Raw genomic sequence first — 21,915 nt, 5'->3', positions numbered from 1 at the left:
TAATTTTCCTGAAAAATAAGACTTAATAGCTTTAAAATTGTAAAATTAAAACAAAAGCTTCGAAAAATTACTTATTATACGGTAAAATACGGTATTATGCTGGAGATGTCGTATGTCATGTGTGGCCTAATTGGAATCCACCCGGAATGTCATTCGAAATGTCGGAATGCACCTCTGAATTTTATCAAAAAATACAATAATACACTCTAAATTGAGCAGAAAGTCAGTTTTAGTTCAGATTAGGTCGTCAATAGCTCATCAACTGATATCCCTGAGATAATAATTCGAATTTTTTTATAAAAATCTCAAAAGTTTTATGTTTTTTTATGTGTTATTAGATACTTTTGACACTTTCGTGCACAAACATTTTAATTTTATTTAGATTTAAATTTAACTCAAATTCAAAAATTTTACATGCATTTGGGCGACGTTGCGTTTTCGCAACACCATGTTTCTCTATGTTAGACCACAGCTGTCAAAAATTTTTTGATGCAGTATTGTTTGTAGTCTAAAAGGCTCTCACTATAACAAATTTCATCAAAAATTCCAACGTTTTCTTAAAGTGGTCACAAATGGGATATGTTCAATATACTACTTTGTTTTTGGTGCACAAAAAAGGCCCATCTCGTGATACCCTATCGAGAAAACGTCGAAAAATTGTTAGACAAATCGTCAGACATAAAATTTACCGGCTTGAACAAAAAAAAAATCTAGAGCCCAGGCCTCAAAGTTGGAAAGATGACGAAAAAATAACATTTTTTGGGCAAAAAAGTATAGCCGAGAAATTTTTGAAAAAAAAAATTAAATTTTAGGGGCGTAGTGACCCTTAAGGCGAACCCCCCCCCCCTCACACAAGATTCATAAAATTTACAATTACTGTAACGCCAATTTCTGTGGTTTTCAAAAGGCTTTTTATGAAAATGAATGAATTTACTATTAAAACAACTTTGCGTTCTAAAGAAACATAAAAATGAATTGAAATTGAGTAAAAATATTAACAGAAATGTTTAAAAAAATAATTAAAAAAAAAACAAAAATTGCTTTTTCTCCCCGAAATTGCGCCTTTTCTATTTTGGCGCCTGCGGCGGTTTGCCGCACTTGCTGCACCCTTGTTGCGTCTTAGTGAAGAACTAAACATCGACTCGGAACACAAAAAGACTTATGTAACAAACATATACTACAATTCGAATTTGCTTTGCTAATTCAAGGTACTTTTTATTTGACCCCATTGGGTTTTCGACTTTTATATTGGATTTTCGACGAAAAATAGAAATACATTTAGAGCGGCCTAAATAATAAAACTAGCCGTATCTGTAATGATAGCTATTTTTTGGAGTATACTTTTACTGTGCTGTAATATTTATTTTATCACGCTCTACATTTTTCCAATCGCTAAGATGACTGAAATACAAATAACGCATATATAATACCTATAATTTTATTGTCAATCAATATTTATACGTTAAGTATAAGCCGTTTTAAATTCTCTATTTGTTTTTAAAGCTCTTTTATTACTAAGACCAATTTTTAATTATTTCTTTATATAAATAGTAAAATAAATTCATGTATAGAAAAGGCGTGGCCAAAATAAGCAAACCTCGAGTCTAAAAGAGACAGAAAATCCTACGTATTAGCGAACATTGGATTGAAGACATGCGCCGTACATATTTTTGTCGGTTATAGAGGTATTTTACTGTAGTTTTAGCTATATATTATCATTAACTTGGTGATCTTTGACGCAACATGGAGTAGTTTTGATTTCTCTTTTGTTGATTATACACATTTCTTAAAGTTTGTACATTATTACTGAGTAAAAAAAATCAAGTAAAAATTTGTCATTAAAAAAATAATACATACATAATAAGACCAACTGTCTCAAATTTAAAAAAAGTAAAGTTATGCTAGATTTTTACCCTAACCTGAGGAACGCTGGCTTGATTCCAGTTCAAATTGATACTCAAGCCACTAGTCTTCCAATGATGGTAAATAAAATAAATAAAGGTTGCAATGAAATATTATGTCAAACAAGAAAAGAAAATTTAGAAGAGACCCGAAATAAAGACACACCAAATGAAGGAAAACGGACTTCATTAAGTGATTGCATTGGTCAAACAGGTATGAATATTAATTCTATATAATGTTGTTTCTCTACATACCAAATCAACTGACAGGGACCAGAACTTACATCATCAAAATTAATTTAAACTACTTGTTGTTTTTAACAATATAATATAAAGTTTATCAAGTATCACGAAAAGTTAAAAATCTTTCATTACCTGATTTGATAATGTATAGATTATAATCATGTTTTTATGAATATTTTAAAATTAATAGATAAAACGATTATAAAACGAATGACTTGACCGCATTTTAATGTTTTTAATTCCATGATTTTTCATGGATTTTACGGGTTTTCTCGAAGATTTTCATTAATTTTCACTTTTCATGTTACTCACAAGGCTCCCCTGAACATTTTAAAACTTTGAAGTTTTTCCGATTTTCCATGAATTCTACGAATTTTCCCGAAGAATTTCATCACTTTTCACGTTCCTCGCGGGACTCCCCTAAACATTTGAAAATATTTCAAGTTTTTCCGATTTTCCTTGAATTTTTCAGAAGATTTTCACCAATTTTCACTTTCCTCACGAGACTTCCCTGAACATTTTCCGAGTTTTTTTATCGCTCTCACGGAATCTAATCTATTTGAATTTCCAACGAATATTTTTTTGAATATGCTGTCACATTTGACATTTAATAAGAATCTGCCGAACCTGCTAATTCATGTAAAATGTTAGTGGCAGACCAGACAGACGGACAGATGACATCAAGAGAACAATACCGCATTTTTTTCTAAAAATTGAAATGCAGTAAAAAAGGTTTTAATGACTCGAATGAAAAAGACAAAGTTAATTTGCATTCAAAGAGCTGAAAAGATTAATGGCACAACTGCATTTTTCGACAAAAATGAGTTACAAATGAGAAAATACTTAGTCGTAAAGACTAGTATTTTAAGATACATTGAGTAATTTTCATGTGGGTTTTATTTCAATATACCAGATCGCAAAAAATTACAAAGAGAAGGATAAATCGCACATAACTATACAAAATGCCGATAAGTAAATTAGAACTCTTTTTTAGTATTGTGTGATTCATTAATTTTTTGACAAATTTTCTCCAAAACTTACCTTAAATATTATAATAGAAAATTTTATTTGTCTACTTTTGTAAGCTTAAAAATCCAAATGAAACTCAATAGAGTTGTCCAAAATGTTTAAAAATAAAATGATAAGGGACAAAATATTAAAAACAAAAATATAAATACCTATTTCATACAAGATTGCAAAATTTGACGATTCTTGACCACTAATTAATATTTTTGTTGTTTTAAGTTTTTTTTTGCATTGATATTTTATTATTTAAAACTGAAAAATTGAATTAAAATTAATATCATAAAAATTAAATTGAAAAAATAATGTTTAAAATGTTAAATTGAAAAAATAAGAAAGAATAAAAAAAAATTCAAAATTTAAAAAAAAAATTATAGCAATTTTTATGCAAAATAGTTTTAGAGAAGAAAATCTATGCTAAAATACACTTTTAAATACAAATTTTTTGAAAAATTAAAAAAAAAAATTATTATTTTTTTTTTCAAAATATTTTATTGTTATATTAAAATAAGACCAAAAAATGGTAATATTTGATGAAATTTTTAACTTTTTTATTTTTTTTTACCCCATGCGTTTTTGGAATTTAAAATAGGGCACCGGACAAAACTATTGAGTTTCATTTGGAGCGGCCTTAGTTAACATTAAAAAAAAATTAAACTCAATATTTTTTGAAAAATAATTTCAGTAAATTTTATGAAAAATATTTTTTGAGGAGAAAATCCATGCTAGGATTCAGTTTTCGGTACAAAAATACAAAAAAATAATTGATTATACTTCTAAAATTTAACTTAACAAACTAAATTGATTTCAGATGTTGGTCATATTAAGCGGGAAAAAACATATGAACTTTGTGAAGGTTGTGGATTAAAGATTGAGGATCGGTTTTTTATGAGAGTTGTTGATACAAACTGGCATGAATCATGCTTAGTATGTTCAATATGTAATATTACTTTGATCAACTCTTGTTATTCAAGAAATTCTAAACTATTTTGCAAAGAAGATTATTATAGGTAAGGTCAGTTACAAAATTTATATATACATATATTAGGACACTTTAACCTTTTGTCCAATGTTTCAATTTTGATTTCGTATTTTTTTTTGTCTGTTTAAATACGGTCCTGGAAAAAGTGCGGGAACCTCGTTTTCGGGAAATTTACAAAAATCATAAAGAAATATTGAATTTTTAAGAGTAAAATGGGGTTTTTAAATTTTATAATTTAAAAATTAAAATTTGTAGAATTACTTAAAAATTTTGTAAAATTGACTTAATTTATGATTTTTTTCAATATCTTGGGGTAAATATAATTTTGGGAAATGAGTTTGGTTCCCGGGAATTAATAAACTTTTTCCATGTCTGTTAAATATATGTATTGATTTTTTCTGTGTATGAAAATTTGAGGGAATCGGCCAAAAATGTCATTCGTTTTGCTAATTTACTTAACATGGGGCTTATAAAATAAGGCAATAAAATTCCAAAAAAAATCCCCTTAACTTTTTCTGAAAAACCAAAAATTATAAGAATTGGTGGCATTTTCAATCGAGTCTCTCAATTTTTAACATAATGGGTTCATTCAAGATCATTTATAGCTTCCATCATGATTTTTTTTTTCTGATATATTTTTTCCATCATAATTGAATTTTTGATGAATGTTTTTGACTTTTATGATTTTACCGATTTATGATGTTTTTCGATGGAAAAAAATCATTGATGTACATCGATGAGCAATCTTGAATGTACCTAATGATTTATTAATAATAATTTAGATGTATGGGGTAGACCAAAAGTTGTTGGAAATCAATCGAAATCAAAATTAGCTATTTTTTATCGTTTTTTAATCAAAAAGTACCAAAAACTGTCAAAGTTTTCTTTTTTTTTCTAAATATTTTTATTTTTATTCCTGAATTTTTTCGACAAAATCGGAGGGGAGGACATAAAGTGAAAAAATTAAATTTAATGGTAAATTTGAATTTAATTATTTTGAAGAAAAATATTTTATTTACTTGTAGATTATTCGTTAAAAATAATTGTTCGAGATGTGGAAATCAAATCAGCTCCAATGAATTTGTTATGCGAGTTCAACCTCATGTTTATCACTTAGAATGTTTTGTTTGTTGCACATGTAATCAACCTTTACAAAAAGGAGAGCAGTTTTGTATTCGCGGTACTCAACCAGTGTGCCAAGTGGACTTAGAAAAAGAAATGTATTTAGCACACCAATATGGAGACGAAGATTTATTAATAGATGAAAGACTACGACCAACAGATGGGCGACGGTAATATTTTAAAATTGCATTCGCATTTCAGACATGCCAATATTTACTAACTTCTTAAATATTTGGATAGAGGTCCTAAACGTCCGAGAACTATTTTAACTTCTGCTCAACGACGGCAATTTAAAGCTTCATTTGAAGTATCTCCAAAACCATGTAGAAAAATAAGAGAGGCATTAGCAAAAGATACTGGATTGTCCGTTCGAGTAGTTCAGGTTTGGTTTCAAAATCAACGAGCCAAAATGAAAAAAATTCAACGAAAAGCAAAAAATGATGGAGATAAAAAAGGAGATACTAATAAAGAAAATAAATCAGTTAAAGTAGAATCTCCAAGTAGTGAACACGGACATTATTTAATGGAAAACTCATTTAGCTCTAGCAGTCAACCATTAAACCCAAATGTTCCGTTTTCTCCAGACTTTAATGAAAACTCCAACGATAGTATAGGTAGTTCAGACATTTCGGACTTTGATGGAAGCAACTTTGACCAATTAGATGAAACAACGTCAGATACATTACAAAATATAAGTTTTTCATCGCAGCACAGCATCACATGTGAAAATAACAACAACCAATTTGGAAACATTAGTGGATCTGTAACACATATTGACAAACTTTATCTTATGCAAAACTCCTACTTTAGTGGCATTGAACAGTAAATTAACAGTATTAAAACATAGGTAAAATTGTATTGAATATAATTGTTTTTCACATTTACATAAAAAAAATATATTAATAAATTAAATAGAAACTATAACTTTTAAACACAAAATGAAAAATATTAATTTTTACTTATAATTACATAAAATTAAAAACAAACTGTTAATTTTTAATGAATGAATGAGTTAGATATGCAGTGGTGGCTTAAGTGGAAATCGGGCCTAAGTTGGGCTAATGAAGCTTTGAAATTTACTTAAATTGGAATTGTTAGAAATTCCAATTAGTGTGCGACTTAAATAATGTTGGAAAGGTAATGAAACAAGCAACATGATAAAAGCTTTTGTAGGGCTTTTAGTGTTAGGCTTTTCAGGCTTTTAAATATTTTTTTGTGTAAATTTTTCAAAAAATTCAAATTTTTTATGATATTTAACGTAAAATTTTCATAAGTTAATAAGCATTGCGTAAAACTGAAAATATTTAGAAAAAACTGAAGGGTACCAAAATTTACCCATTTTCATACAAACTTCAGACCTCAATATCTCAGCTCAGCGGACACGTACAGAGATGAATGTAGAACTTTTGTCCAGTAGTTTTTTCCAATCTTTAAGAAAAATTTAACTTTAAGACTGTACAAGCAACTTCAATTGTTAGTGTAATGCGGTGTTATCATCATAAATGGTTCAATTGGCACTTCTGGTTAAACAATGGTTCAAATAAAAATACCTGAAAATTTAAACAATATTCGTTTGACAGCTTCTGTCAAAATTCCAAAAAATTGTCTTTTCAACAATTTCAATCGTTTCAACAAAATTTTTGCCAAAAAAATCGAAAAATTCCAACAATTTCAATTCAAATTCCAATTCCAAAAGTTTCAACATTCATTGTGAGGACCTCAACTATGATTTAAGGCGAATAAATTCAATATATCCATTTTTTGTCGCCCCCCTCCGATTTTGTCAGGGGGCCAAAAAAAGATTTTGGCCAAAAAAAGTCATTTTTTTGTCATTTTCCCCAACTTTGAGGCCTGGGCCCCAGATTCTTTTGTTCAAGTCGGGAGATTCTTTGCCTCAATTTGAATTCTTTGGAATGTTTACTATCGTTTAGCACCTTACCGCCTTTGATTCTGACAATTTTTCGATGTTTTTAGGCCGGCGTTTCACAAAATGGGCCCTTTTTGTGCGGTAAAAACAAAGTAGTATATGGAACATATACTACAAAAGGAAATATTATTGACATTTTCTGGGATATTTTGATTGAAAAGTTATGAAAATTTACTGTTTACGATAAAATTATACAAAAATCACAAGAAATTTGCTTTAATAAGACGTTTGCTATTCATATTTAGATGAAACATTTTTTTAAGTCACGTGACCAAAATAAACTTTTTTCAAAAAACTTTTTTTCGAAGACTTTGCTTGATTTTTCTCCACTATTGAGTTCAAACTTGAAAATAATATAAGGCCGCTCCAAATGAAAATCAAAAATAAAGTCCAAAACTTTTTGAAATAAAATGGAAGAGGAAGCAAAATAAAAAAAAAAACGTTTTGAAATTCTATTTCCATGCCAAATGATAAAATTTTAGAGCGTTAAATAATATTTATGATGTTTTTTTACTATTTACTTTGAAATTTGCTTATTTTAAATAGATTTCAGAATATTTCATATTAAAAATTAAAGAAAAAAAGATCATAAAAAATAACTATCAAAAAATTTTGAAAAAAAAATTTAATAATTTTATGAAAAATATTTTTTGGAAATTTTCTTGAAAAATTATGAAAATATACCGAAAACCGGTAATTTTTGCTTAAATTTTTAACTTTTTTTTTATTTTGCCCCATTGGATTTTCGACTTTTAAAATGGGGCATCGAACTTTATTATTGATTTTCATTTGGAGCGGTCTAAATTAAAATTTATGAATGTGAAGAATCAACGTTCTAGGTCTAAAAACGTTAAAAAAGTACCTTGAATTAGCAAAGCAAATTCGAATTGTATTATATGTTTGTTACATATGTAAGTCCTTTTGTGTTCCGAGTCGATGTTTAGTTCAATTAGGCGTAACAAGGGTGCGGCAAGTGCGGCAAACCGCCGCAGGCGTCTAAATGAAAAAGGCGCAATTTTGGGGAAAAAAAGCAATTTTTGATTTTTTAAATTAAAAAAAAATTTTTTTCAAAAATTTCTCGGCTATTCATACTTTTTTGCTTAAAAAATGTCATTTTTTCGCCATTTTTCCCAACTTTAGCCTGGGCTCCAGATTTTTTTGTTCAAGCCAGGAATTTCTATGCCTGAATTCAAATTCTTTTGAAAGTTTACTGTCGTTTGATTACCGCGTTTGATTCTGAAAATTTTTCGATGTTTTAAGGCCGGCGTTTCACAAAATGGGCCCTTTTCGTGCGCCAAAAACAAAGTAGTATATCAAACATATACTACAATTAAACACAAAATATTCAAAAATATTTATCGAATATAGCGAATCAAAAATTAGTATTTCGATATTAAAACATATTAAAATCTGTCTTTTTTATATTTGTTGCTCAAAATTGTCGCATTTTAGTCAGTTTTATTATATTTTTTCGATGAAGTATTACAAAATGTTTTTTTTTATAACATATGAAAATGGAAAGGATAAATCATTTTAAATGGTAGGTACAAATATGCTTGTTGATATATATTTATGATATATTTGCTTTTGCTTTTAAAATATAAAAAAAAGTACAATGATTAATTAAATATAGTATATGCGGTGCAAAATTTTCCTTAAACAGTAGTATTTTTGAAAGTTATTTTATTGTCTTTCAGATCTTCAATTTCAGAAAAATCAACGCCTAATGTATTTAACAAAGTTGAAGCAGGACCTGAATTTCCCATCTGAGCCTTGTAACTTTCTACCATATTTTTAACTGTATTTGTGTTAATATCGACTGGCTGAAAATTTTCAATATCATCAAAATCATCCTTGTCGTCCTTCACTTTATCAAAGCTTGCACCAATTGTTGTTTCAGCAAGTTCTTTGTCCATTTCTTTGAAATAATATTCAAAATCTGATTTATTGATACCTGAATCCATTTTATTAAAACTTTTTTCCAATTCTTCATCGGTATCATAATCATCCATATCAGAATTGGAATCCCAATCATCTTCAGGAATAACAATATCTAAAAGATTTTGCATTGCATTTTTAAACTCATTAGGATGAAAATCTATGTTTTCTTGGCCTTGTATAATCTTATTATGATTATTAACAAATTGTTTTTGTGATGATGGTAGCTTTATATCAACACCTTTGTAGTCATTTTTATGCTCAAGGAAGTCACTTATCATATAAGGTAAAGATTTTGTACTTTTAGAATATCCTTCATTACTTTCAAGATCAAAACATTTCTTTAACATATCGTCCAAGTCTTTAGAATCAATAGTTAGCCAATTATCATCATCTTCCTTTGGTAGCATTTTCATTGATGCACTAAATTCGTTTTTATCAAAATCAATATTTTTCAATAGTTCTGAAATTCGCCGAGTAACCATGTTTGTTTTGATAGTATAACAAGATTGTTTGTAAAACGTTTGAGCTTTCTCCAACAAAAGTAAATAATCCTTTGTATTCTCCATTTCATTTCCAAAGTATTTTTGTTCTTTTAATTTCTCCATAAAAGTATTCCAATTGTTATGTATGTCTAAATCGTTTTTGCTTTTATTCATCGATGCTAATATTTCAAATCCGCACGCCAACTAATTTGATATTTAAAATTTAAATTTTTGATTATAAATATTCAAATATAAATTATTATTTAAATACTCACTTTCATTCCAAGATCATGTGCTTTGTATTCCAAATTATGATTAACTGGTAGATTCCAACCTGTTCTTTCATCGCCTCTGTAATCATTACACATTAGCATGGCATATAAGCATTTGGTAAATTTAACATTGATGTAAACTCGATTTTCTGGTGGAAAATGTCGCATTGCACACAAACATTTTTCATCTTCTGGACTACGGTTACAAAACGCAAGGGTGGCATACGATATAAATTCAGGACATTCTTTGAGGATATAAGCTACTTGTGAAGGAACAAAAACAGTAGCAATATGTTGATTGCTTCGAACATTATCTGGAAACTGACTGATTCTACGTTGAATACATTCGAATGCTAAATTTGGTATGCAAAAAATGTTGCTGTTGTTTCGAACTTTGTAAATCAGTTCATCTAAGGAGTCTGTGTTGGCTGAATCATTATCACCCACTACTATACGAATATGACCATTGAAAAGAAATACTTTTCCCTCAAATTTCGAATCAATCCATTTTGGCAAGCGATCAGCACATTCAATTAATATAAATTCACCATCACTATCAGATACTTTCCCAACCAAATTATCAAAACAACGAGTTAGTTCCAGCATTATCGAAACAACAAACCATTCGTCTTGTATATTTTCACCAAAATGAGTTATTCCATGAAGAAAAGGCATATTTGTTTTCTTCACTCCATGGAAAATATTTCCAAGTACATTATCTTCATTTGTTTTATATGCTGTTAAACTAAAATAATCTTTGTGCCATATATATTCTTTTGTGTACTCATGTATTTTTATATTGATTTGATCGAGTATATCTTCGATGTTCTTTGCATTGCCAGAGAGATCGGGATATAAATAATACTCCACAAAATCATCTTCGCGTTCTAATCGTCGCAGCGTTTCCATTTTAACTTGTATTTATATAAATATTGTTTATTAAATTATTGACAATTGACAATTAAATACCTATTTACTTAATATATATATATTTGCGATTGTTTTATTAAATACTTTTGTTAAAGAAATAAATAGGGAAGATAGGGTAATTTCAGACACGGGGCTTTGTTCAAACAGCAATTTTTTCCATGTTCTGGATTGAAAATCAAAAATGTCAAAATGACGGCATTTTAAGGCCAACAGAGCTCCCAAAAACAAATTTTGAATTGTTTTTTTAAATTTTGAGAAAATTAGGAAAATGTGTTTTGTAAATTTTCGATTTTTTTCTTCAAAGCTTCAAAGAAAAAATAATTGTGAATGGAAATCATAAGCATGGACCCTTGTCTACTTATTCCATGTAGAGATTTTAAATTAAATTGAACCATAAAGACTCCACGGACCAAATGTACTCAAATCCGAAATGGGGCACATTTCCATTTTCCATACAAAATTTATGAAAAATTACAATTTTTTAGCTTGAAGTCCGTTTGATGGACAAAAAAAGTTCATATGGGTAAAAGTAAGGTATTTGACTAAACTTCTCAAAAATATAAAAAAAAAATTGATTGTTTCGTGTTTTATATGTCCTAGCCATTTTGAGTGACTGTCTGAAACTGCCACGGAGACGCTATGTTCGCGAGTATAAGGTCACAACAGATTTTGTAGGGCAAAATCAATATAAAAAAAAATTAAAAATAAAAAAAAAATAAAATAAAATGGTAAAAAATCACATTTAAATTATTATATTATTTATTTACAATAAGGCCGTTCCAAATTTTTTCCGATGTTTTTGTCCCAAAACATTTTTTTCAAGTAAATATTTCAACTTTTTCATACAAAATGACAAAATTTAAAAAATTTTTGGGCCTTTATGAATATTATAATTCACATTGATATTTGGTAATTTAAAATTAATCTTAAAGTATTTCAATTTAAAAACTTAAACAAAAAAATTTCATAAAAAAACTGTCAAAAATTTTGAAAAATATTTTTTTTTTAAATATTTTTGAGAACATGAATTTTTTATGTCAAATTTCGTTTTTCAATACAAAAATTCTTGAAAATCGAAATTATTTAAAAAAAAAAATTGAAAATTTCTTGAAAAATTATGGAAAAAGCCAAAAAACGGTCAATTTTGATGAATTTTTAACTTTTTTTTTTTGCCCCATTGGATTTTCGGCTTTGGGACATGGGACATAGAAAAAATTTGGAGTGGCCTAATTCTAAAAAAGTCCTCTAAATGCAAAATGAAACACATTATTTTTATTTATTTTATTTTTTATTATGAATTGCATAGACACTTTAGCTTTTAAAATTACTTATTTATAAAAAATTAGACTTAACAACTTTTTTCTCAAGAATAGCTTGTTTACAATCGATTGACATTTTTTAATACCTTAATAGATACATCAGCTGAAGCCATTGATAAATTTTGCGAGCTGTCGTCTATTGTGTTATTCGCATTAATTTGAACGTTTGTATATGACTTATAACGCCCTTGATGTTTGATAACGGTCGGAGTAGGCCGAATCAGTTTAAGTATTTTTTCGCCTCCGGGCATTTTTACTGGGGTTCGAGCATCAAAAAACTGTGCTTTTGCAGCAGAAATTACTCCTTTCGATGGGATTGGAGGCTCGTAAGATATATTTTTTGAAAATAAGTCTTTGTTGTGATAAACAGTATCACGACGTGTTGGATCATGTAGTTGCTCTATTAAACCAGATCTACCTTTTTGTTTCGTCACAAGAGGGTATTGTGGAGCATCTCTTATATATGCATGAATAGGACTTGCAATGTGATCAAACTTTTTTGTATTGTGTTTAACCATGGGCTTTTTGAACTGGGAGTTTGTCTCAACTTTCTTAGACTGACATTCTAACGTTGCGAAAAAACTTATTGGTTTTACTCTTGGTTGTATGTCTTGAAAACTTTCTGTCTTGGAGATAGCTTGTCGTTTCTCTATAAACTTCATACCATGCTTCATAATGAAATCCATTTCCTCAAGGGTATCATTAAAATCCAAACATTCGATGTTATCGTTTATTGATGTGTTATCAGTAGATGTTGATTTACTAGAATTCGGTAAATCAATAGTTTTGTCTGTTATGTTAATTTTATCATTTTCTTTTGTACCACTGTACATTACTTCTTTCAAATGTGATACGTTTGTAAATGTCTGATTTTGAGCTGTTTTAAAGCTCTCACTTGCATCCAACGATGTGCATTTTTCCTCCGATATGTTTATTGATGTACTTTCTAATTCGTCTTTAGTAGAATCGTAGAACGTTGATTCCTCTAAAATTGTGCTTGGTCTTTCGAGATTGACCTAATGAAATGAATAAGTAGTATATGTATATGACTTTATGTTAAATTATTTAGTGTTACATACCAAGTTTATAGGCGAATGTTTTGGAAAATGGGTAGTATTTAATGTTGTTTGTTCAAACAAAAACGAAGGCGCCTCTATGTCATTAAGTTGGGTTATGTCAGTAAGTGCTTTTCGTCCTTCATCAATTGAATCTTCCAAAATGGTTTTTTCACAAAGTTTTTCTATTTTCAAGAAAGTATCGTCCCCACAATTCATCCATGCACATTCATTTTCATCTGTATTATTTTTATACGCAGTATTTTCTACAATTGCTGCACACTGTTTAATAGTCTCACCTGAAACAAGTGGCTTGCGGCACCGTTTTTCAAGAATTATTTTAAAAGATTCATCTAGTTCTATTGAAGAATCTAACGTTTCTTGAACAAAAACCGAACGTGGATCCACCTGAGTACTATGCAAATATTATTATAATAAATTTCTTCTTTATTATGATTAGGCACTTAAGTTTTAATTTAAATAAAATTTTACCTTGCTGTAGCATAATATTTGCGAATCTCGTTTAAATCAGGTTTGCCCCAAACTACGTCTTTATCTTCCATTTCGCAGTATTCAAATATTAAAAAAAAACTATTAAGACTTTTTATTAGGACAAAAAAAAAACTATGATTTTATTAAAAACCGTTGATCCATAGGCGTAGTAAAGTTGGGCTATCCCTTTATTACTAGTGTTTGTTTTCTAGATAGCACAAAACACACACTTTAATGCACATACAATGTCGCACTCATTAAAAATCGGTGTTCGGAATCGAAAACCGGAGGATCGGATTCGTAAGCTGAAAAATAGGAAAACGGAAAATTTACATTGCATTTTTTTTAAGTTTATAAAAATGATATATGGTGTATATATAGTGAGCAAATCAGGAGGTTTAATTTTCAATATAGATCACCATGTAGCAAAAGTAGAATCGGAAAAACAATTCAGTTTTCCTTTAGACATTAAACTCGACTATGAGGATAATAAAAAAGTATCTGTATCATTTGGCCAGCGGGAAGGAATAAATGGTTATTAAGATAAAATTATTTATTACAATTTAATGTCAATAACATATTTTTTCTCTCTAGTTGGAAATGTTTTGACAGCAGTCAATAATGTACCCACTAATGGTACATTGCTAGAGGATGGACGCTCAATAAAGGACTTTTTAAACAACGAAGAAAACTTTCCAGTAACTCTCAAATTTAGTAGACCAAAGATGACTACAAATGAACGCATATACCTAGCTTCCATGTTTTATCCACTATTTGCAATCGCTTCTCAGCTTTCACCGGAACCTAAGAGTTCTGGAATTGAATTACTTGAGGCAGATACTTTCAAAATGAACTGTTTTCAAACCTTAACAGGAGTTAAATTTATTATAGTGACAAAAACATTTCAAATTGGAATAGATTTATTGCTCAGAAAAATTTATGAGTTGTATTCCGATTATGTACTAAAAAATCCATTTTACGCTTTGGAAATGCCAATTCGATGTGAATTGTTTGAAAAAAATTTAAAAGAAATTCTGGATCAAGTGGAAAAAACAGGTATTGTAAATATATAATGAGAAATTCACCTATTCAATTCAATTGAATTTACAAATGAAATAACAACGTCATCTTTTGTTTTTATTCACTGTAATTTATTATTATATTCAAAACACATATTCTAAATAAAAAAAAATATATATAAAGTTTTATGGGCATTTTCTCTCGACTTGAGATTTTCCACCTTCTTCATACTCTTGTGCTGAGATCCACATCTGTTGAAAAGTTCCAATACTAGCAAGAATCGAACCTCCAATCCAAGAACCAAAACGGCGTTCGGCGCTATTGTTTGCAGATATCATCTTCAAACGAGTATTGGAGGGTGCACGATGTTGTAAATCACGATTAAGACGTTCAGGAAATCCCTAAAATGTAAAATATTCATTATTTTGATCATTTCATTTTTTTTTTTTTGTTTTTTATGGAAAAATTGTTCAACCTGTAAAAGTGTATTTCCACCTGTTACAACAATAGACCCATAGAGTGAGAGACGAACATCAGCGTCACACATTGAAACACTGGTCGATGCCAACTGCCCCGCTCCTAACATTGCATGATCGAATAAATTTTCTGCAAGCTTGTACCGTTCTGGTCCAAAGTCTTGATGGTATCCAGTTGGAAACTCATAATGCACGGCCGGTATTTGAGCTGCCGTCTTTTCATCGTACGGTGTTTCAAGTACCTGAACGGTTGACATCTGAAAATCTTGTAACATACACTTCATCATGTATTGCTGCCAGCTACTTGTTAATCTTTCAGGAATATTAGTTTTCAGAGTGTATCTCGGAGGATCTCTATCTTTGACAACATCTTTTGATGCAATTTTATATCCTGGTATTAATTCGATTCCTTGAGCTTCTAAATATTTTTGACACTGCATAGACAGATAATCTCCTCCTAATGGGCACTTGACCACAGCATGAGTGAGAACATATCCTTCGTGTACAGGAATCGCAGATGTGTGTGTCGCTCCACTGTCTACAACTAGGGCAGTCGCACGCCCATTTGCAAAAGCCGCTAAAACTGCATTTTTGACCAAGAAAAATGCTGGAACATTGTATTTTTCGAACATAAGTTCTATCAACTTTTCTCTATTATTCCTCACATTCCATGCGGCCTCAGAAAAAAGGACTGGATGGTATTCAGAGTCAGACTGAATAACTTTTTCATACGTATAGTTTAAAGTCTGCTCAAATAGGTCCCAATTCTCGATCATGCCGTCTTTCATGTAATGCTGTATTTCAGTATTAGACCGAGGTACATTGATGAACGTAGTATCGACCAAGTATTTGTACGCTAAAAATTTTTCGATTATCCGAATAATTATTTATCAAACATTTATTTAAATTAATAGACACTTACAATTGGCTACACTATTATTATCTACATTATTCGATGATTTTTCTTCTGGATAAAGCGCCACAACCGAAGGTATTTCAGCCTTTGGCGTATCCTCTTGTGCATAACCAACACGGAAGGATTGGTGTCCAGGATCAAAAACCAACGCTCCTATTTCATCTCCTCCATATAACATACCGCTTGAACTCATATCTAATAGAAAATTATACACTTAATACGAAAAAAGGTGCATGTTTTAGGTTGAGTTATACTTAGTCTTAAATTTAAATAGTGTTTGTATCCTCCAAAAATCAATTGGCGTCCAAAAACAATATAAATGTCAAAATTTAAGCGTTACATATCGAACGAACCTAAGAAGTATTTAAATATGTTTTATCTTTTTCAGTCGCCTTAAACGTATTAAATAAATATTTACTTTTTACCAACAATTATTTGTCAATTAGGATGTGAAACATTTTTTTTTATTTGCCTAATATTTATTTATCTCTTTAAATAATTATTTTCTTAAGACAATTATTTAAGATATTAAATAAAAAAATGTCTTCGAGAACTGATGTTACTGTTAAAAACTTGATTGTGTTCAACTCACGTTTAGGATCAAAAGAAGGCGAAGTATGTTTTTATGTTTACTTATAAAGCTTTGAATCATTAAATATATTTTCCATGATAAATAAAGGAAGCAAATAAAATTTTATTCTATTATCCCAAGAACGAAGAGTTAGATAAAAAAATTAAAAATGTTGGGCTTTGCGAAGCAATCATCAAATTTACAAGGTGAAAGAATGGATTACACGTATATTTCAGTTACTTGCAAAGCATGCTTACATTTTTTACTTTATTTTAGTGCATTTACATCGAATTCTGACGTAAAGAATGTCATTACACAAAAAACTGTTCAAATATATTTTCAACCTGAGACAGAGTTTTGGATGATCTTTACGTTATATGTTCCATACAACGTAAAACTCAAATTAAATCAAGAGCAGATTGACTACCGAAATGATGATGCACATATATATGTTTATTATCACATGATTCAACAAATTTATGCATCATTTAAACTATTGCATGGTACATTATTGAGCAACTTTCGAGGTAATACATTAACAGCACAACAAGAGAATCTATCAGCTGTTCTAGATAAGTTTTTCAATACTTTTTCAATTAATAACTACCCAAAAAGTACTGAAATTTTCAATATCTTTCATTCTGTAAATTACTTTGCTGTAGACAAATTGAACTTTTTGAGACATCAAGCATTTTCTAACATGATAAAGTCAACTTTTTCGGACATAGATTATTCTATTTTTTTATTTCGTCAAAAAATATTGTGGAGTAGCTTATCATCAGAAACTTTGTTTAATTTCTATGAGTATTTAAAAAGAGAAAGATTCTTAAAAAGAGAAAAGGAAAACACAACTATTTGGATAGATGGAGTAAGATATATTGTTTTAATTTACAAAACAGTAAATTGCATAAATTGTCATTTCGTCAAATGCAATAAAAATGGTAGAGAAAATTTATTCAAAGATTTATGTACATTTATGGATGCTCAAGTAATTAAAATAGAAATCGATTTAGAAAATTTAAAAAAATCGTTTCCACAAGAAAAGTTGGATGCAATTTACAAACATATATTTTTGAATGAGTTAACTTATAAACACGAAAGTTCTCTTTCAAATCTCTTGAAGGACTCTACGATAATTCCATTAGATATTACAAATATTTTAGCGGACATGTTTGAATATGAGTCAGAATCAAGTGTAGAACTGGTTGTAAAGACACACAACGATTTTTGGATTATTCAAAAGACCACAAATTGTCGTCATTACTTTCTAGTAACATGCAAATCCACTAGTACATTAATTGAGATCACAGAAGAAGCAACCCACTTAATGAAAAATCACATTCGTAACATTTTTTTCTTTTAAATATGTATTAAATAAAGTTTTGAGTGTTTTACTCTGAGATAATCGATACTTTATTAGCACTTTCATTACTTCCCTTTTTAACAATCAATAGTTTTTTGTTTGATTGACAAATTGTATAGCTGAATTCATCGAAGCATATGCTCACTTTTTGGCAACTATTGTAGGCGAATATTTCAGGATCTACGGTTTTGACTATGGAAATGAGATTATAAATGGAGCTTGCTGTCTTTTCATCATTTTGCAGATCACCATGACTTGCTAAATAATTATGTTTATTATTTCATAAGAATGAAAATACTCTTATTTAAATAAAATTCATAAAAAGACTCACACAAAACAGCTCCGTCTTCATTTAAAACCAAGTGTCCTGTTGAATTTTCTATGGTCTGCAAATTCAACATTTTTTTAAAATTATTTTCTATCTTCTGATTTATCAAATTATAAATCAATTTTTATTTATTTATTTATATGCATTTTGATTAAGTTTTTTTGTAAGTATATATTTGTGTAAGTATTTGTTTTTATTTCTTACCTTTTTAAGCAAATAAATAAATGTCAAATCCAAAATATATACCTAAATACGATTTACTAAAAATAAATTGGTAGACAAGAACCTTTTTTTCCTGATATTATAATGTAATTGATTATATTTTAATATACTTATGATAAAGAATAAAATAAAACACACATCTTAATTTAAATGTAATGCCATTTTGTTGACTTGCAGGAATTAATTTCTATAATGTTGTCTTATTGCATAGTATTATCTCCTTTACTCACACAAGCTTCTAGATAATCAATTCGCCTCTCTAAAGTAGTTAGCTTTTCATTTAACATGGCTAGTCTAGAACGACATGACATATCTGAAAATACAATTTTATAAATAAATATTTTTATATTTTTTTTTTGTTCATTTACCAAATGAGTTTAAAAAATCCGTGATACGTTTGATCGAAGCTGTTATTACTTCAATGTATTCTCTGCAAATTCAAAAGCGGTAAGACCCCATCAAAGTTTAACATTTTAAACATTCATAAATATTAATAATTTTTACCTATTTGCCCAATCTTGATGAATTTGTGCACCATTTGAATTATATTTGGCTGACATTTTACTTAAAACCAAACTTTCAAACAGTATTCAATACAATTCCGATTCAATTAAAATTCACTTCACGATTAAGACAAATAAATAAATAGCTGTTCCTATACTTAACAACTTTCATAAATTGTATTTACCTATACATATTTATTTATTGGTATTTCTATAGTAATAAGGAATTGTCAAGATTGACGTTCATCATTGTTTGATCACTATACATAAATACATATATTTTATTAAATACATTTTAGTCAAATGGCTGCACGAGGGATATTTTGCAGATCATTTCATCAATATCTTAAGTACTTTGGAACCAAGTACCTTCAGACGACACTCAACCGAAATTATAGTGTATGCTTGTTATTAAAACGTTCTTCTCTTTTTAAATCACCGAGTAGTTTATCAGAAACACAGGATAATGGAATAGGTGGATTATTAATACTGTCCTCGGGAACAATGCTTCTATATTTATTACATCACTTTATATTTTATACAATTTCAGATACGTTGAAAAAGGTTCTACATAAAAAATACATTCATACAACTCCAATCCTGCTCCAAATCAAAAAAGATTATTATAGTATACTGGGAGTTCCTAAAAATGCATCTTCAAAAGATATAAAAAAATCGTATTACCAATTGGCAAAAAAGTATCATCCTGACACAAATAAAGGAGATCCAAATGCTGGTAAAAAATTTCAAGAAGTATCAGAAGCTTATGAAGTTCTTAGTGATGAAACAAAACGACGAGAGTATGATACATTTGGACAAACTCATGAACAAATGAATATGGGAGGACGACATCAAGGTGGAAAAGGTCCACAAGGTTTCGCACAAGACTGGCAATTTCGATCAACTATAGACCCAGAAGAATTGTTTCGTAAAATATTTGGGGACTCTGCTTTTAAAGGAGGATTTGAGGATTTTGCCGAAACACAGTTTGGATTTGGTGGTGCTCAGGAAATTGTAATGCGCCTAACATTTTCTCAAGCAGCAAGAGGTGTGAACAAAGATATAGATGTCAATGTTGTAGATACTTGTGGCCTATGTCGCGGCTCTCGTTGTGCACCTGGAACTAAACCAGGAAAATGTCAATATTGTAATGGTACTGGAATGGAAACTATATCGACTGGTCCATTTGTGATGCGTAGTACTTGTAGGTATTGTCAAGGAACACGTATTTACATCAAATATCCATGTACAGAGTGTGACGGTAAAGGACAAGGAGTACAGCGTAGGCGAATCACGGTACCAGTACCAGCTGGCGTGGAAGATGGACAAACCGTTAGAATGGCTGTAGGAAGCAAAGAAATATTTATTACATTTAGGGTAGAAAAGAGCAATTACTTTAGACGGGAAGGTGCAGACATTCACACCGACGCAATTGTTTCATTATCACAAGCTATTCTGGGAGGTACAATACGAGTACAGGGTGTTTATGAAGATCAAACAATTCAAGTAATGCCTGGTACATCTTCTCATACCACCATTTGTTTAACAAACAAAGGACTAAAACGTGTTAACTCGTATGGAAATGGTAATCATTATGTACACTTAAAAATTCAAGTTCCGAAGAAATTGTCAGCTAAGCAAAAAGCTTTAATACAGGTGAGAAGTCAGGATTTTAAAAGTTTTAAGAAATCCTACGCAACAACTACATATTTCAGGCATATGCAGAACTTGAAGAGGATACACCTGGACAAATATTAGGTGTAACACAAAAAACAGATGGTAAGTCTCGGTCATTCACAGAAAACAATGATTGGTCAATGAATGGGTCTAACCATAAGCAGGACGAAGAAACTGTTGATCATAATATTACAGGCAGTTCTGGTCAGTCAAGGAATAATACGATGCGCGAATCTTATTTTATTGGGGTTTTAATAAGTTTTGTCATAATTTTATACATTATACAAACAAATTATTATGAATCTGAAAAGGAATCAGTAGCTGAAAGAATTAGAATCAAAGAGCAACAAAAATCTTCAATGCAATAAACTTAGAGCATTGAGTTTCTAAAATATTCAGTTGTTTCAAGTAACTAATTTTAAGAAAAATTTTCTGTCTAGTTTGAAACAGGAACTGTATTCATACAATTTATTATTTTCGTATATCTATAGGATCGAAAATTAGCTACGGTGATCCTCAAATTCTAACTGAACGCGTTCGAGAAGCTCTCGTAGATCGAAAGCCTTTGCCATTAAAATATCAATCAACTGATGAAAAAGAAACTTCTAGCACAACACAGACTGCTGCGAAAGAAACGGATCAAAAAATGAATACAAACGGATCTTCAAAAGCAACAGATACTAATATGGAACGGCAAGCTAATTAAAAAAGTAGTAACTAATATATTAAAGTAAAAACAAAATATTTGTTAAATAGTTTTAAAATTATTAAATATATTTGATTGTGAATCTTTGATTGTTTGTGATAAATAATGTAAGTATTTCCGTTCTTTTCTCCGAGCAACAACATAAAAATATCGTCGTTATTTATTATAATTTATTTATTTTTTTCAACCTTTTTTTTAATGTTTCTACTTATGTCGCTTTATATCAAAATTTCACTGGGGATTTTCATATGTCATTTTCACAGAATCGAGATATATTTGAATTAGCATAATTCGAAAAAGATAATTGTTTTTTCTATCTTCAATTTAATACTTATTTAAATATTGTATACCTATTTAAAATGGAGCTTTATAAAAAGAATATCTTTATTCATTTAGTTTTTATTAAAAATTAATATGAATTATTTTATTCTATGGTCTCTCTCA

At 29.4% G+C, this 21,915-nt stretch overlaps 6 protein-coding genes and 1 long non-coding RNA gene across 9 annotated transcripts; 4 read left to right on the top strand and 3 right to left on the bottom strand.

Moving 5' to 3' along the window:
• Positions 1–1,874: 1,874 nt before the first annotated feature.
• On the top strand, positions 1,875–6,112 carry LOC134831619 (LIM homeobox transcription factor 1-beta-like). Its single transcript, XM_063845407.1, has 4 exons — positions 1,875–2,115; positions 3,979–4,177; positions 5,175–5,441; positions 5,512–6,112. Exons 1-4 carry the CDS (start codon positions 1,899–1,901, stop codon positions 6,095–6,097), a joined length of 1,269 nt encoding a protein of 422 aa, XP_063701477.1. The 5' UTR covers positions 1,875–1,898; the 3' UTR covers positions 6,098–6,112.
• A 2,642-nt stretch (positions 6,113–8,754) lies between these two features.
• LOC134831560 (protein ecdysoneless) lies at positions 8,755–10,838 on the bottom strand. The gene is made up of 2 exons (XM_063845315.1): positions 9,897–10,838; positions 8,755–9,825 (listed from the first exon to the last, which is right to left on the bottom strand). The coding sequence occupies exons 1-2, from the start codon at positions 10,800–10,802 to the stop codon at positions 8,854–8,856; spliced, it is 1,878 nt and encodes a 625-aa protein (XP_063701385.1). The 5' UTR covers positions 10,803–10,838; the 3' UTR covers positions 8,755–8,853.
• Positions 10,839–12,104: 1,266 nt separating this feature from the next.
• Positions 12,105–16,454, bottom strand: LOC134828750 (uncharacterized). The gene is made up of 8 exons (XM_063841737.1): positions 16,356–16,454; positions 16,108–16,296; positions 15,185–16,041; positions 14,897–15,110; positions 13,934–13,994; positions 13,690–13,830; positions 13,222–13,612; positions 12,105–13,158 (listed from the first exon to the last, which is right to left on the bottom strand). Exons 2-8 carry the CDS (start codon positions 16,292–16,294, stop codon positions 12,202–12,204), a joined length of 2,808 nt encoding a protein of 935 aa, XP_063697807.1. The 5' UTR covers positions 16,295–16,296; positions 16,356–16,454; the 3' UTR covers positions 12,105–12,201.
• On the top strand, positions 13,987–14,800 carry LOC134831016 (trafficking protein particle complex subunit 4). Its single transcript, XM_063844650.1, has 2 exons — positions 13,987–14,223; positions 14,284–14,800. The coding sequence occupies exons 1-2, from the start codon at positions 14,049–14,051 to the stop codon at positions 14,760–14,762; spliced, it is 654 nt and encodes a 217-aa protein (XP_063700720.1). The 5' UTR covers positions 13,987–14,048; the 3' UTR covers positions 14,763–14,800.
• A 63-nt stretch (positions 16,455–16,517) lies between the features above and the next one.
• LOC134831015 (vacuolar fusion protein CCZ1 homolog) lies at positions 16,518–18,083 on the top strand. Of its 2 annotated transcripts, none has more exons than XM_063844649.1 (3): positions 16,518–16,716; positions 16,814–16,878; positions 16,949–18,083. In XM_063844649.1, the coding sequence occupies exons 1-3, from the start codon at positions 16,642–16,644 to the stop codon at positions 18,033–18,035; spliced, it is 1,227 nt and encodes a 408-aa protein (XP_063700719.1). In that variant the 5' UTR covers positions 16,518–16,641; the 3' UTR covers positions 18,036–18,083. The 2 variants fall into 2 exon arrangements, with proteins under 2 accessions (XP_063700719.1, XP_063700717.1); XM_063844647.1 differs by having other exon boundaries at positions 16,519–16,716; positions 16,781–16,878.
• Positions 18,084–18,220: 137 nt separating this feature from the next.
• LOC134831017 (uncharacterized) lies at positions 18,221–18,777 on the bottom strand. Its single transcript, XR_010161986.1, has 3 exons — positions 18,568–18,777; positions 18,367–18,421; positions 18,221–18,293 (listed from the first exon to the last, which is right to left on the bottom strand). It is a non-coding gene; the product is annotated as an uncharacterized LOC134831017 (long non-coding RNA).
• A 553-nt stretch (positions 18,778–19,330) lies between these two features.
• LOC134831014 (protein tumorous imaginal discs, mitochondrial-like) lies at positions 19,331–21,558 on the top strand. 2 transcript variants are annotated; one of them, XM_063844646.1, is made up of 4 exons: positions 19,334–19,563; positions 19,639–20,744; positions 20,804–20,867; positions 21,257–21,558. In XM_063844646.1, exons 1-4 carry the CDS (start codon positions 19,392–19,394, stop codon positions 21,469–21,471), a joined length of 1,557 nt encoding a protein of 518 aa, XP_063700716.1. In that variant the 5' UTR covers positions 19,334–19,391; the 3' UTR covers positions 21,472–21,558. The 2 variants fall into 2 exon arrangements, with proteins under 2 accessions (XP_063700715.1, XP_063700716.1); XM_063844645.1 differs by lacking the exon at positions 21,257–21,558 and having other exon boundaries at positions 19,331–19,563; positions 20,804–21,249.
• The last annotated feature ends 357 nt before the right edge of the window (positions 21,559–21,915 follow it).

The sequence above is a fragment of the Culicoides brevitarsis genome, chromosome 2 (assembly GCF_036172545.1).
Source record: "Culicoides brevitarsis isolate CSIRO-B50_1 chromosome 2, AGI_CSIRO_Cbre_v1, whole genome shotgun sequence".
NCBI lineage: Eukaryota > Metazoa > Arthropoda > Insecta > Diptera > Ceratopogonidae > Culicoides > Culicoides brevitarsis.
The sequence above is the reverse complement of the archived record's forward strand: the minus strand, read 5'-3'. Positions and strand labels throughout refer to the sequence as shown.

Coding starts and splice junctions, on each gene's coding strand:
- LOC134831016 (XM_063844650.1), top strand. CDS start 14,049: ATGATATATGGTGTATATATAGTGAGCAAATCAGGAGGTTTAATTTTC. Junction 14,224..14,283: donor CCAGCGGGAAGGAATAAATG/GTTATTAAGATA, acceptor TTTTCTCTCTAG/TTGGAAATGTTTTGACAGCA.
- LOC134828750 (XM_063841737.1), bottom strand. CDS start 16,294: ATGAGTTCAAGCGGTATGTTATATGGAGGAGATGAAATAGGAGCGTTG. Junction 13,831..13,933: donor TTTTTAATGAGTGCGACATT/GTATGTGCATTA, acceptor CGGTTTTTAATA/AAATCATAGTTTTTTTTTTG. Junction 13,159..13,221: donor AACATTCGCCTATAAACTTG/GTATGTAACACT, acceptor TCATTTCATTAG/GTCAATCTCGAAAGACCAAG.
- LOC134831619 (XM_063845407.1), top strand. CDS start 1,899: ATGCTAGATTTTTACCCTAACCTGAGGAACGCTGGCTTGATTCCAGTT. Junction 2,116..3,978: donor TGATTGCATTGGTCAAACAG/GTATGAATATTA, acceptor AATTGATTTCAG/ATGTTGGTCATATTAAGCGG. Junction 5,442..5,511: donor CGACCAACAGATGGGCGACG/GTAATATTTTAA, acceptor ATATTTGGATAG/AGGTCCTAAACGTCCGAGAA.
- LOC134831014 (XM_063844645.1), top strand. CDS start 19,392: ATGGCTGCACGAGGGATATTTTGCAGATCATTTCATCAATATCTTAAG. Junction 19,564..19,638: donor AACACAGGATAATGGAATAG/GTGGATTATTAA, acceptor ATACAATTTCAG/ATACGTTGAAAAAGGTTCTA. Junction 20,745..20,803: donor AGCAAAAAGCTTTAATACAG/GTGAGAAGTCAG, acceptor TACATATTTCAG/GCATATGCAGAACTTGAAGA.
- LOC134831015 (XM_063844647.1), top strand. CDS start 16,642: ATGTCTTCGAGAACTGATGTTACTGTTAAAAACTTGATTGTGTTCAAC. Junction 16,717..16,780: donor TAGGATCAAAAGAAGGCGAA/GTATGTTTTTAT, acceptor TGATAAATAAAG/GAAGCAAATAAAATTTTATT. Junction 16,879..16,948: donor GCAATCATCAAATTTACAAG/GTGAAAGAATGG, acceptor ACTTTATTTTAG/TGCATTTACATCGAATTCTG.
- LOC134831560 (XM_063845315.1), bottom strand. CDS start 10,802: ATGGAAACGCTGCGACGATTAGAACGCGAAGATGATTTTGTGGAGTAT. Junction 9,826..9,896: donor CACATGATCTTGGAATGAAA/GTGAGTATTTAA, acceptor ATATCAAATTAG/TTGGCGTGCGGATTTGAAAT.